Source organism: Parambassis ranga, chromosome 17 (genome assembly GCF_900634625.1).
Source record: "Parambassis ranga chromosome 17, fParRan2.1, whole genome shotgun sequence".
In the NCBI taxonomy this organism is placed as follows: Eukaryota; Metazoa; Chordata; class Actinopteri; family Ambassidae; genus Parambassis; species Parambassis ranga.
Window position 1 is genome coordinate 6,931,590 of NC_041037.1, and position 15,243 is coordinate 6,946,832.

Genomic DNA, 15,243 nt, shown 5'->3' on the forward strand with positions numbered 1-15,243 from the left:
TGTGGTTACAAGCAAAAAAGAAAGAAAGAGAGAGAGAGAAAGCAGTGGGGAATGGGAGTGGCTTCCTTTTGCAGGCCTGCCAATGCAAAACGTGAGGACAGAGCTCCCTATGCTCTCATCTAGCTTTACATAATGAGAAAAACAAGCACAGCACAGAGAGGATCGGGCAAAAATCGAACAGAGTTGTTGCAGAATAAAGAGCCAGAGAAACGTTACAAACACAGCTTTCTTTGTAGAGACAGAATCAGTGAAAGAGATATAGGGGCTGTTTGCTCTAACAGCCAAAAAAAGGCTGTCCCAACAGAAGAAAAATGGCACAGAAATCCACAAATCAGTCCCTAGAAAAGTAAACAATTCACTCCATAGTGCTGATGTATTGTCTTCCATGTGCAAGCTGGCATTTTCTTTTCCACTCTGGTTCTAGCATTTCACTTGTGAAAAATAACACTAGCCTAGTTATATGGAGGCATATATGCAGAAAGTCAGGTCAATACAGCTATTTATACGTGGCCTCATTACATAGCGGGGTCATCTTATGCACTGTCAGGGTGTTCTTCACATTAAATAAAACACAGCAGAATCGGTGTGACAGCCACGCCGCACCACAATCACTAAGAATGATTACAGATCCTTTTGTTGTCACCTGCAACTGCAAAACAGGGAAGGAGTGATTTAGGAGAATGAATAAATCTTTTCTCTTTTGACAGTCTTTTAGATGAAAGCGCACACATCAATTTTAACACACACCGTCATGGACGGAGGGACACAGGTGCGATGAAGAACCGAATAACCCATAAAGCTCCTTAACCTTCACATGACTGTGTTGAAGGCGCAATACAGCAAAGGGTCTGCTTTTTCAGTCTGTCCCTGTCGGTCATAATAGACAAATAAACTCCGATCAGACAAATGCAAATGCACAACTATTAAAAAAAGAAAGACAAATGACAGTAGAATGGTCTCTCTGGTCAGTCAAGTCCTATGTTGACAGCAGCAGCCTCTCAGCCTCTAAAACCAGCTTGTTATAGAAGTGTCTGTTACCAGTATACGTGGCCACCGCCTCCAACACCTCTCGGGGTAGAACAAGCTAATTATATGCCAAGGACAAAGGCTCTACACACACTCACAGGCACGAGAGAGGGACACCTTAACTACTGTCCAATGTCAGAGGCATATGCTTAGGTGCCCAGGAGCACAGGGCAGAGGGCCTGTAGCTGATAAGAGCGATACGAACAGAGCTGATGAGAAGCCCTCCACCAAATACCTTATCCATATTTACCACCTCCAAATATGGATCATTTTCTTTGCTTTGGAGCTTAAAAAGGTCAGACACAAATAAAATATGTCCTATCCTGTCATGCCACCCAGCAGGCAGAGAAAAAGCACACCCACAAATTAGCCACAGATGGGTGCACTTGCTTTAATATGCTAACATTATTATTATTATTTCATTTTTATGGTATAGCCTTAAGACCGGAATAGAGCCTTTATTCCTTGTTACATTTCATGCAACTTGTAAAAGGTTGCATGAAACCATGCAATGCCAAGATTCAATCTGTCGACACAATATGTGATGCTTTTCTAGGCCAGGGTAAATAAAATAAATAAATAAATAAAAAAAGTAGAGGGGGATGAGAATAAATGTATGCAGACTGATAAGAATAAAGAATAAAAAAAAATCAAACCCAACCCTGCCAGTGATGCTTTAGCTGGGAATTAGAGCACGGCCTTCATTACAACATATTGATCTCAGCAAACAAAGACCCTGAATTCATTGATCCACTTTCAGAGAGAGAAAAAAAAGTGGGGGGAGGTTGTGGACTGCTCTTTCAGACAAACTTATAGAGAAACTGCTGCCTTAGCTTAAAAAAAAAAGATGGTCATGGCTTTTGCCTTTTGATGTCCCACAGTGACGGAGAGAATATGTGAAACACGCAGCAGCTGCAGGAGGAAGAGCTTCGCTGTGTCTCATATTGCTCTTAATTTTATTCTTTTTTTTATCTTAAAAAGGAGTTGGAATACTAAGAAAGACATGTTTGACAATTAAATTATTCAGCACTGGCACTGAGATCAATACATATCTAAACAGCAGGAACTCTTGCTGACACCAGGCGCTTCAGAAATGATCATGTTTCTCCAACTTATCACGAAATATTTCAACAAATATCTCAATGAAATGTTGTATATAGTCCTTGGCCCGTAGTTACTGCCCATCACATTGCTGGTGGACCTACGCTGTCAGATGGAAAGCACAGCTTTTTAAACTTTGCTTTTGTTTGTTTCTCTTGAGTGATGAACGACTGACATGAGGTGGAGGTGCCGTGCATTTGTGGCCTCCCTGGTGATGGGTCAGGACCCCTTTAGCTGTGCTTCTATTCATCTACACCTTAACCAGGAAACCCCCACCAGCCTCATTTCCATCTCTCCTAAGCTGAGTATGTTGCTGAGCACTTGGCCCAGTTTACATGAGAGGGTCGAGCGGGGTCACGTCTCACCAAACACTGGGGCCCCCTTAAACACATATGAGTGGCCCCAGCTGTATCTAAGACCATCTGAATTTTAACAGAGCGCAGAGAACCAGAAAAAAAAACATCAGTTGGGTTCGGTCGGTGCATCATTTACAATGACTATGTTTTTCTTGTCTAAAGGGTGAAATTTGGCTTGTTTAAAATGTTTGTCTTAAACAAACACAGCAAAGAGACATAATTATTCCTAATGACAGATTAGCTGCAAATTCTGAGATATATTTCGTGTGCGTGAGCTTTCCTGCTAATGTACTCATTGCTGACGTTGACACTAATTGTTTCAATCACCTTATTAAACTGGTCAACTGTAAATCCCTCCCCCAACTCATCTGTGGAGCCAGCTCTCTTGACAAGAGTCGCATTTAAAGCACTTGAACCAAGGCCAGCGTGGACGATAAACATACATCTCATTTAACACCGGAGCTCACGTAATTGTCAAGAAAATAAGTTAAGGCTCAGAGCTGAGGGGTGGAGAGAGAAAAATGAAAGCAGAATGGAGGGTTGGGGGTAGGGATTGCAGAACAGCAGCATAAGAGAATGTATTAAGCTCAATTAAGCTTTTGGGCTTTTCATTAACCCAGTTTTTAGGGAGGGAAACCTCTGCTGAATAATGCTCCGACTGACTCATTCTGCAACCCCGCTTTAAAGCCTCCACCTAGAAAAAAAAAAAGCTGCACAATGTGTGTCAGCTCTCCAAAGCCACCAGAATTCCATTAGACACCCAGGGGCAAACCACCCGCAGCCTACCTGAAATTAAATGCAATTTAGTAAAACAAGTCACCTTATCAAACGACTATACAAGATAAGAGGAAACACTGTGAGAATGTTTAAAGACTTTGGCTGATTTCATCTGAATGATGGTCTGAGATAATAAATAACCATGTTTGGTCATTTCCTCCTCACACAGTATCAGGCAAGAGCAAATATCTCAGCCTTAAGAGCAAGGGCATATATGGGCCCCAGAGGGTAGACAGTTAGTAACCTCCTGATGTAGTTTTGCATCTGCAAACAATGAGCGTAACCTTCTGTTAATGGATCATTGGAGAGGAGATCTCACAGATGAATAATTGTCCTTCCTGGCTTTTTTCCTGTGCCGCTCTGCCAAGCAGCTATGACGAAATTCATTTTAACTAATCTATTGAAAATCAATGGGGCATCACTTGGCCAGCTAACAGTTAAAGTCTAACTAACAGACCCAGGATTGTGACTAAATCTTACTAACAAATAGCTGTGTTAGTCACAACTAACCATCATTAAATCCACAGGATGTCTTGAATTTAGTGCATACAATGCCCCACTGTTTGCATGTGAATTGCCACCATTTCCAGGTTTTACGGGCCTCGGGATGTGTATTCTCTCAATCAATAACAAAGATGACGCTGCAATTAGATGGGACAAAGATATCTAACGGCAGCTCACCCCCACCGTGCCTATCTGTGCATATCTAGGGTCGCGATACAATATGAGCAAAAGGACTCATATTACAGACACCTTGCACAATCTGCTGATAGTGTTACACTCATACTCAAGCAGATCCGATTACAGATAAGCAAACTAACCCCAACGGCTGCTCACAAACAACTTAAGGACAAATTTATGCGTATTGGAATCAGCTATTTATTAACTGCTGTGATGTGTGATGTGCAGGCCTTTCTCTCATTGACTTTTCATTCATTATTTAAGGGCTTTCAGGGCACAATTGACGAAGTTAATGAAATGCAAGGAAAGCATTAGCCTGCTACATGTGGCTAAGGAGGCATCAATCTGACAAAAAACCTTCAGCTTCTTGGTTTAGAGACAATATTCTGCCCCAGCATGGTGAAAGCAAAGTTGAAAAACTCTGCGAATACTCTCCACACTGTGGGGGCTTTGTCTTTCAAAACATGCCACAGGAGATTTTCATTAGAGAATGCAGTTTCATTAACATCATCCCACGCTGCTGAGCCCTGCTGCATTACAATGACACAGGAGTGCCCCTCTCTGTCAAGGAAATCTCCACAGAGCAACAACTCGCTGGGGGGAGGGGAAGGCAGAGAAAAAAGAAGAAGAAAAAGAAGAGGGGGGTACTAAGAGAGAGAGAGAGGGGAAGGGGAAGGGGGGGGCAAACAAAAGAGAACCTGATTACCCCCGGTCACGGCTCATCCACAAGCCAACAGAGGGAAATCCATCACCTGCAGGATCAAACAGAAACCTGTGCACAAGGTAAAGCCCAGTGAAAGCTGTACCCACCCATCTAAGCACTCTCTTCCCTCGCTCCTTTCCTTTCTCCTCACAGCTACCCCCCCTTTCCCAACAACCCTAACAACCCCAACTCCACCTCTCTGACTCACACCAACGGCAGCTTGCAAGTTTTAGGCACACAGTGTGAAATCCAACACAAGTCAGACTGTTTTCTAGTCCAAATGACCTCAAGCCTCTCACCCTTCTAATAGCACACTGGTGATATATTCCAGTTTTTATTACCGTCTGTAGACCTGCGTACCATTTCACGGTAGCTGCATCCTCATTTTGCCAATATTAAACTCCAAAGAAGCAGTATTGGTCATGCCTGCTGCAATATAATGGACTACTGCAAACAAAATATTGTATTTTACATTCCTGTTTGAACCAGGTTAGACAATAAAACACTACAGCTGGTTGTCCAGGAGAAGGACTGTTTATCTAACAAACATTTTGAAAGATGTTTTAAATTGCTGTTATTACATCCACTGAGAGGGCTTAGACGTGTAACATAGCAATTGGGCTCATCACCATATGATTCCAGTAGGAACCATAAGGCATAAAAGTGTTTAAAGTATCAGGCAGAAGAGCTTCATGCATATGATTTAATACGATCTGATGCTAGAGTAGGACAAGAAAAATGCAAAATAATAGCATGAGATAATGGAAATAATTCAGCGTGCCCACACAAGACATGAAAACTTTTAATAGCTAGATTATTTGCTTGATTAAAGTTGCCTAAGTATTCAAATCGCTGTGTAATTGATTCTTTTTTCATTGCAGCAAAACTGCTATCAAAAAAAGTACTTTTAATCACCCAGGCAGCAGATAATATGTCTAAAACTGCAAATTAAAAAGCAAAAAGAGGAGTTAAATAACAATCAGTGTTACAGCTGCCTCAGAGAGGAGACAAAACAGCATGTTAGGCACCAAGGACAGGAGCTGCATTAACCACATTCGAGCTGGTTTACAAGGCGAACTACACGACTTGCAGTACCACACAACTACACCGAAGCTAATTGTTTAAATATGTCAGGCTTGTTCTGATCCTCCCTGAAATGTAACACATGGAGGCAGGCACGCTCAACTGATGTGCATGCCCCCCCCCCCACACACACACTGAATCAAACACAGACAAAACATCTAGCATGAAACATGACCAAAAAGGATTCGCAGCTCACCATTGAAAAGGGGCTGTCCTTTCTCTGTGATATCTGGCACCACAACCTTGTATGCATCTTCAGAGAAACCTGGCCGGCATAGTGGGGCACCCCGTCCCTCTGCTGCAATCTGCAAATGAAGAAGGGGGGGGGGGGGGGGCGATAGGGGTGGTGGGGGGGTGGGTGCAACAATGAGTCATAAATCAACCTCCAAAAATGCACTCTGTTGCCTCCAAAAGCTCTTGGTCACGTTCTGAAGTCCCCGCAGTTGTACAAAAGCATCTGTTGTTTTTATAGCGGGGACCGCAATTAGGATAATGAGGCCAAAAGGGTTAAGCATTAGCCAAAAAGCATGGCTAGGCAGGAACAAGCTCCATTTGTCCCCCCCGGTGTAGGGGCCCAGACACGGGGTAATAGCCAACGCTTTCGGCCAGCCCCTCTGATCAGCACACTACTCTGGACAAACACTCCTCACTTTGAAGTACAGGAACAAGGGAATAAAAGTAAATGCTAACAACCCACTGTTGTGGGAATAAACATTTATGTGTGAAAGTCTGAACAAACGTAAAAAAAAATAACCACTGTTTTCCCTCCCCAACAAACTGTTGGGACATAACTCTTATATTTATTTCCATTTTGCCTGGTTTTCAATGGAAAGTGTGTTTAGGTTTGTAACACAAAGTAGTGAGAGAATCATGGGGGATTTGAGCAAAGACAAAAAACAACATGTGAAACATTGTGACCGGTGTTTCTGTAAAGATTGAATTTAACACACAAAGACAAGAAAAAAATAACTCTGAAGCCAAACGCTCTAGTGTCCAAATGTCCAAATGTACTCCATCACACAGCCTCAGCATTGATTCAGCTCCTAGGAGCAGAACCCTGGCTCTATTTCTTTGCGTGCTCTTTCAAAAGAATGTAAAATGAGAGGAGTCCCTTCTGAAAAAGAGCATTGTGAGTATCCGTGCCACTTGCCATTCTTAATCAGTGGAATTTAAATGGAAAAATGCTTGCATGAGAGACAGAGGAGAGGGGTGGTGGAGGAGGAGGAGGAGGAGCAGAGCTGGAATTCAAACTGGCTGTACATTGCTGGATATAAATGTTAACACAATTGCCAGTTTGACACTAGCTGCCATGTAACAGTGTGACTGCTGCAAAAGTGGAACTATTTTACTGTGTGATCGTCATCTCTTTCTCTCTCTCTCTCTCTCCACTGTGTGATTGCTGTTACTCTGTGAGCATGTTTTATAAATTCAAGTGAAGAAAATGAACCAATCAAGTGGACTAATGTGTGGCCACTTTTCATTGTTGCGCACAGAGACTTTGACCAGAGAGGCAAAAAAAAAAAACACACTGCAGCTACAATCTACATACAAATATGAAACTAAATATAAAGCAAGTCAGAAGTAGGTTAATGTGGGCCTGGATCGTTCAGCAACTTCAAGACAATAAAGAGTCAATTAGGCTGCAATTTGGACCAAGTGAGATCATTCATAGTGCTCCCGAGCTTTCCAATAAGAACCGTTAGCTGTGCCCCAGCTACTTTCTGATGATTTATTTCACATTATTGCCTCCGATGTTTCTTTTTTTTCTTCTTTTTTTGCATCGCAATCTAAAGTACGCCGCAGCTCCACACCACAACAGCATCGCTGCAACAGAACAGACTCAAGTGTCCGGTGCAACTCCAAAACAAGCCGCTCTGAAACGAACATATTTACCTGCAGTCCTGCCAGGACCAGCAGCGCCAGCAGACCGCTGCCCTCGTGTAACGAGTACATTGGTACGCCCGTAAATTCCCCGCTTCGGAATCCGTAAAAAAAAATGAAGAAAAGAAGAAAAAGAAAATTAAAAAAAAAGAGAATATCCCACTGGCTGTAAAATGTGGCCTCGATGAAAGATAAAGAAGATTCCTCTACGACAAAGACAGGCGCAGGAGGAGCAGCAGCAGGAGCGGTGGCGGCAGCATGTAGCAGCCTCCTCCTCGGTCTATCCAGTCAGTACTGAGAGAGGGAGAGAGAGAGAGAGAGAGCACTGCCTGGTACTGAGGCTGCTGCTCCCCTCCCATCCAGTCCGACACAAAAACAGAAAAAAAGAGCCCCGGCCACTAGTCTATAAACCGCCCATCTCACTGTCTCTCCCTACTGGTGACACAGCCAATTTCACTGCTGCTGGGTCGGAGAGCTCCCGTGTTAACAATCATCTCCAATGACACAGAGGTTTTTATTATTATACCACGGCCTGCAGTGCAGCTGTCTGCTACATGTGCTCTTTGAAGTGTTTGCTTTTCATGTAAAACTCCTGAATACTGACCAAAATAGATACATTAAAAGCAATTATGACACATTTAATGCAATTAATCTACACACATAGTATATAAATATAAAGATAATTAATGTCTTTAGATCACATTACCACAGGAGAAGTCACCAATTCTGCTTACCTTTTAATCTTATGAACTTTGTATTTCAATGTTTTACAGTAATGACTCTACATGAATATTATCTTAGGTGTTTTAAAGTGTGAACATTAGTGATGTTTGGGGACACATCCTAAGATCTGTCGTCTCTCTCATGATTTAAAACGTTGTTAAAATCTACCAATAGCAAATTTATCTAAGAAAGCTGGTATAAGCTCCGCCCCCTGTACACCAAGTGGGTTAAGAAAATAGATGGTTGAGCTTGATGTCAAATAATATGGAACATCAACAAGGCGACTTACATCTACAGCTAAAAGGTTGACATCATCTTTAACTGTCATTAATATTTCCTTTGTGTCTATTTTGTCGCATATGGAGGCAGTGATGTTGGGCTGACTACACACACACACACACACACTCCATACACACACGTGAATGCTGCTGCAGTTGTTAATGTGATGCATATGAATGAGCTGTTAATTATTATAATAATGTTGACTGTAGAAGCCAGGAGCTGATTCTCAGATGCCATTATGGATTTTTTTCCCATTGCAAACTATCTGAATTTACAGACAGGTAAAAACCTGCACCTTCACATTTTAATGCCTCTCGGATTGTACACAATAAGTATCATTGTTTTTGTAGAAAAACATCACAAACACATTCATGGTGATGCTGACATTTTGGCTATGATGCCATCACTTTCATACTACTATATATTTTCAAACTTAAAGAATTCAACAGTCCCTAAAAAGTGTGCCATTGACATAGGTGTGGTATTTTATCAGTGTGTACATTGTGTCCCTTATCACGGACTCTCATTTACTTTGTGAAATGATTTAAAAATGTGACCTCCCTGTTTCTATAAATAGCTTCTATAGAGCCTGAAACTATACTGTCTCATTCATTGAAATTCTGGGGTCATCAGCAGCAGACTCCTCTGAGAAAAATGCGTTTTGAATGTCACAGGCATCAGGATTCAGTGTAGCTGTCTGTCAGCCTGCATAAAGAGTAGTCCAGACTCTATTGATCATCAGGTGTGAGATTCTGATCACACAAGCCCTGAGATAATTGCAACACCTTTGATCGTAAGGATTATTAATTGTAAATGATTTGGTGCTAAGTTTGTTTCTGTTACCCTCTCTCTTTCAGACACACACACACACACACACACGTATGTTCCTCTCTATTGTAATCACTCTTTCCCCACTGATTCAATCAATTTTGATTTCCATTCTCCTCTTTTAAGCGTGGAATTCATAAAGATTTTTTTCATGATTCACTGAAAAATGCAATGAATAATGTTTTTATATAATCTCATGTGATAAAGCCAGATGAAGGTTAAATTACATGGTTTGAAACACAGTTAATTGTCATTCAGCTGCACTAGGGAATAGATTGCATCTGTGACACTGAGGTATTTGAGTTTGGTCGATGAGGAAGAATGTGGAAAAATACTTATTTCATCTTCAAATAATAAAAGGCTGACTTTTTGGTTCATCGCCTTCTGGGCAATCTGATGTTTTCCAAGTTATTGGTGTTTTGAGGTGGAGACGAGCCTGTGATGGGAGAGATGCTGCTCTCCGCCCCGCCTCCTACAAAGCAAACCATCCAGCTCCTGAGCGTTTGTTGTAATCCTAAACAAACACTAAGCACCATCACACTGCACTGAAAGCCAATATGTTCAGACATTGTTGTGTGAATTTTACAGTAAGTGCTTCCTTATTGTAAAAACACAGCCTCACATCCTTTGGCATCATGATTCACATTCTTGTCATTGATTAGCATGCCTGACCACTCCATGTTTTAAAATAATTAGTCTGTTTGGTTAAATGCTATAAGATGCTACACCTAAACCCTGTTCACAATGGAGAAAGTCAATCCAGCTAGACTCAGGTTTGAATCCGGATAGCCTTTAAACTGGATATGTTCAGACCTATTTTCAAATCACACACATTTGTCCGCACTCAATCTGGCTTAATCCGGCTTGTTTGTTGTCCTCTAAACCACTAGGTGGCGCCTTGTAATATACAGAGTCCGTTCAGGCCGCGGTAGTACCGTGTATGTGCAGGCGTCATGCGTTTTTTTTCTGTCTTGTGTCACTCGTTCTTTCGTTTTTTCTGGTTGAAAAAGCAGTTTATTCCTTTGTAGCCCTGTTGAAAATAAACTCGGGGCAAAGCTGTCGTTTCCCCCGTTCACACTGGGGAAACAAATCTGGCTAAAGCGGGATTCGGGCCTATCCAGATGTGTTTTTTCTGTGTGAACACCTCGAATCCGGCAGTATCCAGTTTGATTTCAATCGGATTGGCTCAAATGTGGCTCAAGTGTGAACGCAAATGGACTCTGTATATTACGAGGCGCCACCTAGTGATTTGGAGGACACAAACACGCTGGATGAAGCTGGATTGAGTGCGGACACGTGTGTGCTAGCCAGATTTGAAAATAGGTCTGAACGCATCCAGCTTAAAGGCTGTCTGGGCTCAATCCTACTCTAGCTGGAATGACTTTCTCCAGTGTGAACGGGGCCTAAGAGGAAGGACTGTTGTGGTTGTTGTTTTCCACCATGACCACAACAGATAAATATATAAATAGTCACATCCAATGTGCTCTTCTTTTGTCTGCTGTGGCAGAATTGGGCAAAAGATCAAACTGAATGACCTGTTGATAATTGATATCATATTTTGTGCAAATTGTTACATTTATGTAATCTAATCTAATTGAGAGTGGGATCAAAATGCTCCATCTCTTTGATTAATGCAGAGGCGGTTATCTTTCATCTGTACTTGTCTAGGCAGGAAGGGGAGGAGGCGTTAGTGGGAATCCAATTTGGACTTGGTGCATTCAATCAAACAATATCATGTTGCATGATTCATAATACCGATTCGAGACCCCCGAGAACTCTGTGTGCAGCATGCACCTGAATTCGTCATGGTTTTAAAATGTGCAATCAGGGGAGAAATTTACCATCAAGGTCGCTCTGCAGTCTACGGATAATATATTCTCAGGCCCGAGCCGTCTGTGCGTGGACAGATAACGTTGTTTTGCAGGCACTTGCGAGGCAGCTGTGTGATGCATGTTTGGTCGTCGTGCTGACACCGCAGTTGACTTTCATAAGCACAGGTGTCCGAGGGCTGGTGGCCCGTGCGAGCCCTTGGTTCCACACCTTTTATTCTGCACAATCGGATGTAGTGTGGAGCACTGCAGCACGGTGGCCTTGATGGCAGTGGAAGAAAAATGGACGAGGTCAGCAGCACTTTCACATCCGCGGCACTTCTTCATGCTGACTTTGTGTTGATACAGGAATATGACACAGTTTACCCTCTGCTCCCACACAGTGTATAGTGCAGAGCTCAGTCTTTTCTTTTCAAAGCCAAATATATATACACCAATATTCATTGACGCAGTTGCCTTTTTTTCCTTTGGATAGTCTGAGATACTTGTGCAAGTATTTTGAAATGACACACAGGCACAGACAGTAACAGAGAATATATTCTGATCTGGTATAAACACACATATTTTGACCTCTCTCATGCAGTTGGCTAATTACCTTGTCATTGGCAATCCCATGCATGTCAAAGGTTGCTTTGGAACAAATTAGTGAGTGGAAGAGAGCAACCCTACCTCAAAGCCATTATCAATTTCAATCAAGGTTCATTGTTATGCATTCAGTAAAGGATCTCTAAGGACCACAGTATTGCCCTGATTATTCTCCTCTCATGCCAAATCGCCTCATTCAGGCTTTTGTACCGTCTGAACAATGGAGCCAAATCGAGCTGTGATGTGTATGAGCGCGCACACGGAGATGTGTGTGAATGTATAGTGTGGCTTTATACTGTGCATGCATCATCTCTGGCTTTCTCAAGAATTTCATGGCAAGGTCACATCATGTCATCCTCCCTGGGTGCTGCATGCTATACTGACACAAATATTACATGGTTACTTTAATAGAATTTTGTAACCTTGATCATAATGTTGTTTTTTATGCAGAAGGGGGAAACGGTGACAGAGACATGCGAGAACATTTTGGCTGAGTGTTTTCTCTGTAATTTCTTGTGAAAAGACATGTCAGTAAAGCAGCTTGGTGCCACCTCCTTGTCGACAAATAAAGGCAAAATGCTGCCTCGCAAGCAGCTCTGGCAGTGTCTACAGGGCTTTTTTACAAATGTGTGTCTGCCCCAATTTATGGATTACAGTTTTTGCTGGGGGCCACATCTGCCTGCTGTGTGCTGCTGTGGCACACAGATCTAATAGTGATTGATTGCCTGATTAAGGCAAATTGTGTTGAACTCCAGAGCAACCCAAGGAGAGAAGAAAACATCTTTAATTAGCAATGCAATAAAAGTGTGGATATTGATTTGTTATGGCACATGTGCGCGCAAAAAGACAGTTATCTTAATTATTTATTGTTTACTTCCTTCATCCTATATTTTATTTTAAACAAGCTAACAGGTGATCTTGCATGCATATTTTTATTCTTGCATTATTATTATTTCTGAAACAACTTCAAAACAAAAGGGAGACAATACCATACACTGGCAGAAACTACAAGTCTGCAGCCATGCTAGAATTTTTTGTGAAGGCGCTTTGAGCTCATACAATCTGTGATGTCACCCAGTTGGAGTGCAACTGGAGCTATGAGTTGGGCAGGCAGCTTGCAATGTGAGCTGGCACCTGCACTGTTGTCACAAAAATGGAACTTCTTATTAATAGAGCCAAAAACCCAGGCTGTAAAAGTGTTTATTCCTGCTGCAGAATTTGGCATTTTAACATGAGTGTCTCCAGAGATTGACTTGATTTCAGAGGCAGCCCCCTAGAGGCCATGAGGGGAACTGCAGTTTTTGACATTTCTGCATAATTCCTCAGCCCCAGAGATTGCTGGTTGTTTGAACTAAATGCTAATGCCAGCATGGTTTGTGAGGCATATGGCTTTCTGTACAATGTCACCATAGACACACACATGTGCAACTAGGGTTCAAAGAGCAGCACATCACCAAAAGCCAAATGCAAACTGTTGATTGGAAATCAACAGCATCTCAAAATAGTTTTTGTCTCCTGAATCAAAGTGCATTGGACAAACATGGCTATTTAATTGCTTGTGACTTATTTTTAACACAATAAACGGCTGATTGTGACAGTGACAGCTCCTCAGGTGTCCAGTATACTAAGATTTTCTTATTAGCATAAAACACAATCTGCAGATGCTGATGGGATTTCCTTTTATTGGCAAAGAGAAAAGTAGCTTTATGTTCCTGCCATCCTGTTATATGGGAAAATAACACATATTGCGTGATATTGTTATCTGAGCTGTCAGAGCAAAACTGAAGCATTTTTTTATAATTGTCTACACATGTCATGAAGTGGTTGCAGAAACACACTGAGCAGGTAAATATGTATTATTTAGTCATTCTTTTCATTATCAGTTAGATGTTGAATCAGTGCACAGCCATTTTCCACGTTACATTAAGCATGTATAGAAACATCATAATGTGCATATTACCTTAATGACACATTCGTGCTGGGAGACGATCATTTTCAAAGCCTTTGTGTTTTTCTTTAGTTTTCTCCTGCTGTTCTTTCACTGTGGGACTACTCCACACCACAGCTTTCAGTGTGGATTATTCCCATATTCCAACACCTTGAAATTTGTTTCCTCTTATCACTATTGATCTGCAAGAAGACAAGGTCTGCGGTTGTGACAGCCTGGCCTGTCTGATTTAAGAGTGGACCGGCAGCCTGTCTGAGCACAGAGGCATGGATGGATTTATATCAGGGCTGCTGCTGCTGTTGATCCACCCCATGCGTCTTCCTCCACCTCACACTGGGTTTTCTTATCAAGAGCCTAATTTGGGAGGCAGTCAGAAAGTGAGACACAGATTTTTTTTTTTGTAATCACAGAGGTAATGAGATTAGGGGTTACTTCAATGAATACTCTTTTTTTGGTTATCTTAATGTTTTCAGCTGGGAGAGTTTAGTTTTTTACATTTATTAAATTGTTTTCATGCAAATCGCAGAACAGCCTGATTACAAAAATGTGTTAATAATTACTCTGGGTTTAAGAAGGTTGCAAAGGGCTGGCTTGCACTCTGAGTTTATCAGATTGCTTAGAGAGGTGCAGTGTGTTCATTAAAATGATTAAAATCACGATGGAAATTATGATAAAGAGGAAAGCTTTGCCATAATGCGCCGTAATAAATGAAAGAGAATATTAAGCTGCCTTATAGTTTGAAGTTCCCTTTATCATGGTGGCATATAGCCAGTTTATCTAAAGCATGTGTAATATAATAACATTAAAAACCCCCTTATAACTGACAACAGCAATATTAAGAACATTATGGATTTTACAGCATGGAATACTGTTGATTTGACACAAAATACTGGCTTTAATGAGATTAAAATATGATCCTAATTCACGGTAATTGCCATAGTACCTATTCCGACACACTTGCCTGTGGGTATTAGTATCTATTTTTCCCTGTCAGTGTGAACAGGATTATTATCTGGTGCATCCTATGCTATCTCCGCAGCTCATTAGCCATCAGCAGGTTCTCCAAAGATGCTTTCATTAACTCAGAAAATAATTTGTTTTGTTTCATCTGAGAAAAAGAAATCACCTCAATACCAATAATATGGAAGTAATCATTGTTGATGATGTCTGAATTGCAACCACTTGACTTTCTGTCCATAAAGTGTATGACTCTATTTTACATTTTTCCCCCCTGGTATCACAGACAATGGTTCACACCAATAAGCAGAGGAGGATTTATACAAGAAGGGCATTTATGGCCAAAGCAGCAGATGTTAGTGGCAGGTTGCTCAGAGCGAAGGGCGCCTCATTTGGCTCACTCAGGAGGTGATCATGAGACATATTGCCCTCCATGCAGACACATGACTGCTCTCTTCATCCGGCGGGGAATTCAGCATGAGT

At 41.7% G+C, this 15,243-nt stretch overlaps 1 protein-coding gene across 1 annotated transcript in view; it reads right to left on the bottom strand.

Moving 5' to 3' along the window:
- The window catches only part of cdh2 (cadherin 2, type 1, N-cadherin (neuronal)), a 53,859-nt gene extending 45,896 nt beyond the window's left edge, over positions 1-7,963 (bottom strand). Inside the window, exons 1-2 of the mRNA XM_028427164.1 lie at positions 7,621-7,963; positions 5,924-6,032 (exon numbers count right to left, since the gene is read on the bottom strand). Coding sequence (XP_028282965.1) covers positions 5,924-6,032; positions 7,621-7,680 — 169 coding nt within the window. The 5' untranslated portion in view covers positions 7,681-7,963. The remainder of the gene's footprint in view (positions 1-5,923; positions 6,033-7,620) is intronic.
- Positions 7,964-15,243: the final 7,280 nt, after the last annotated feature.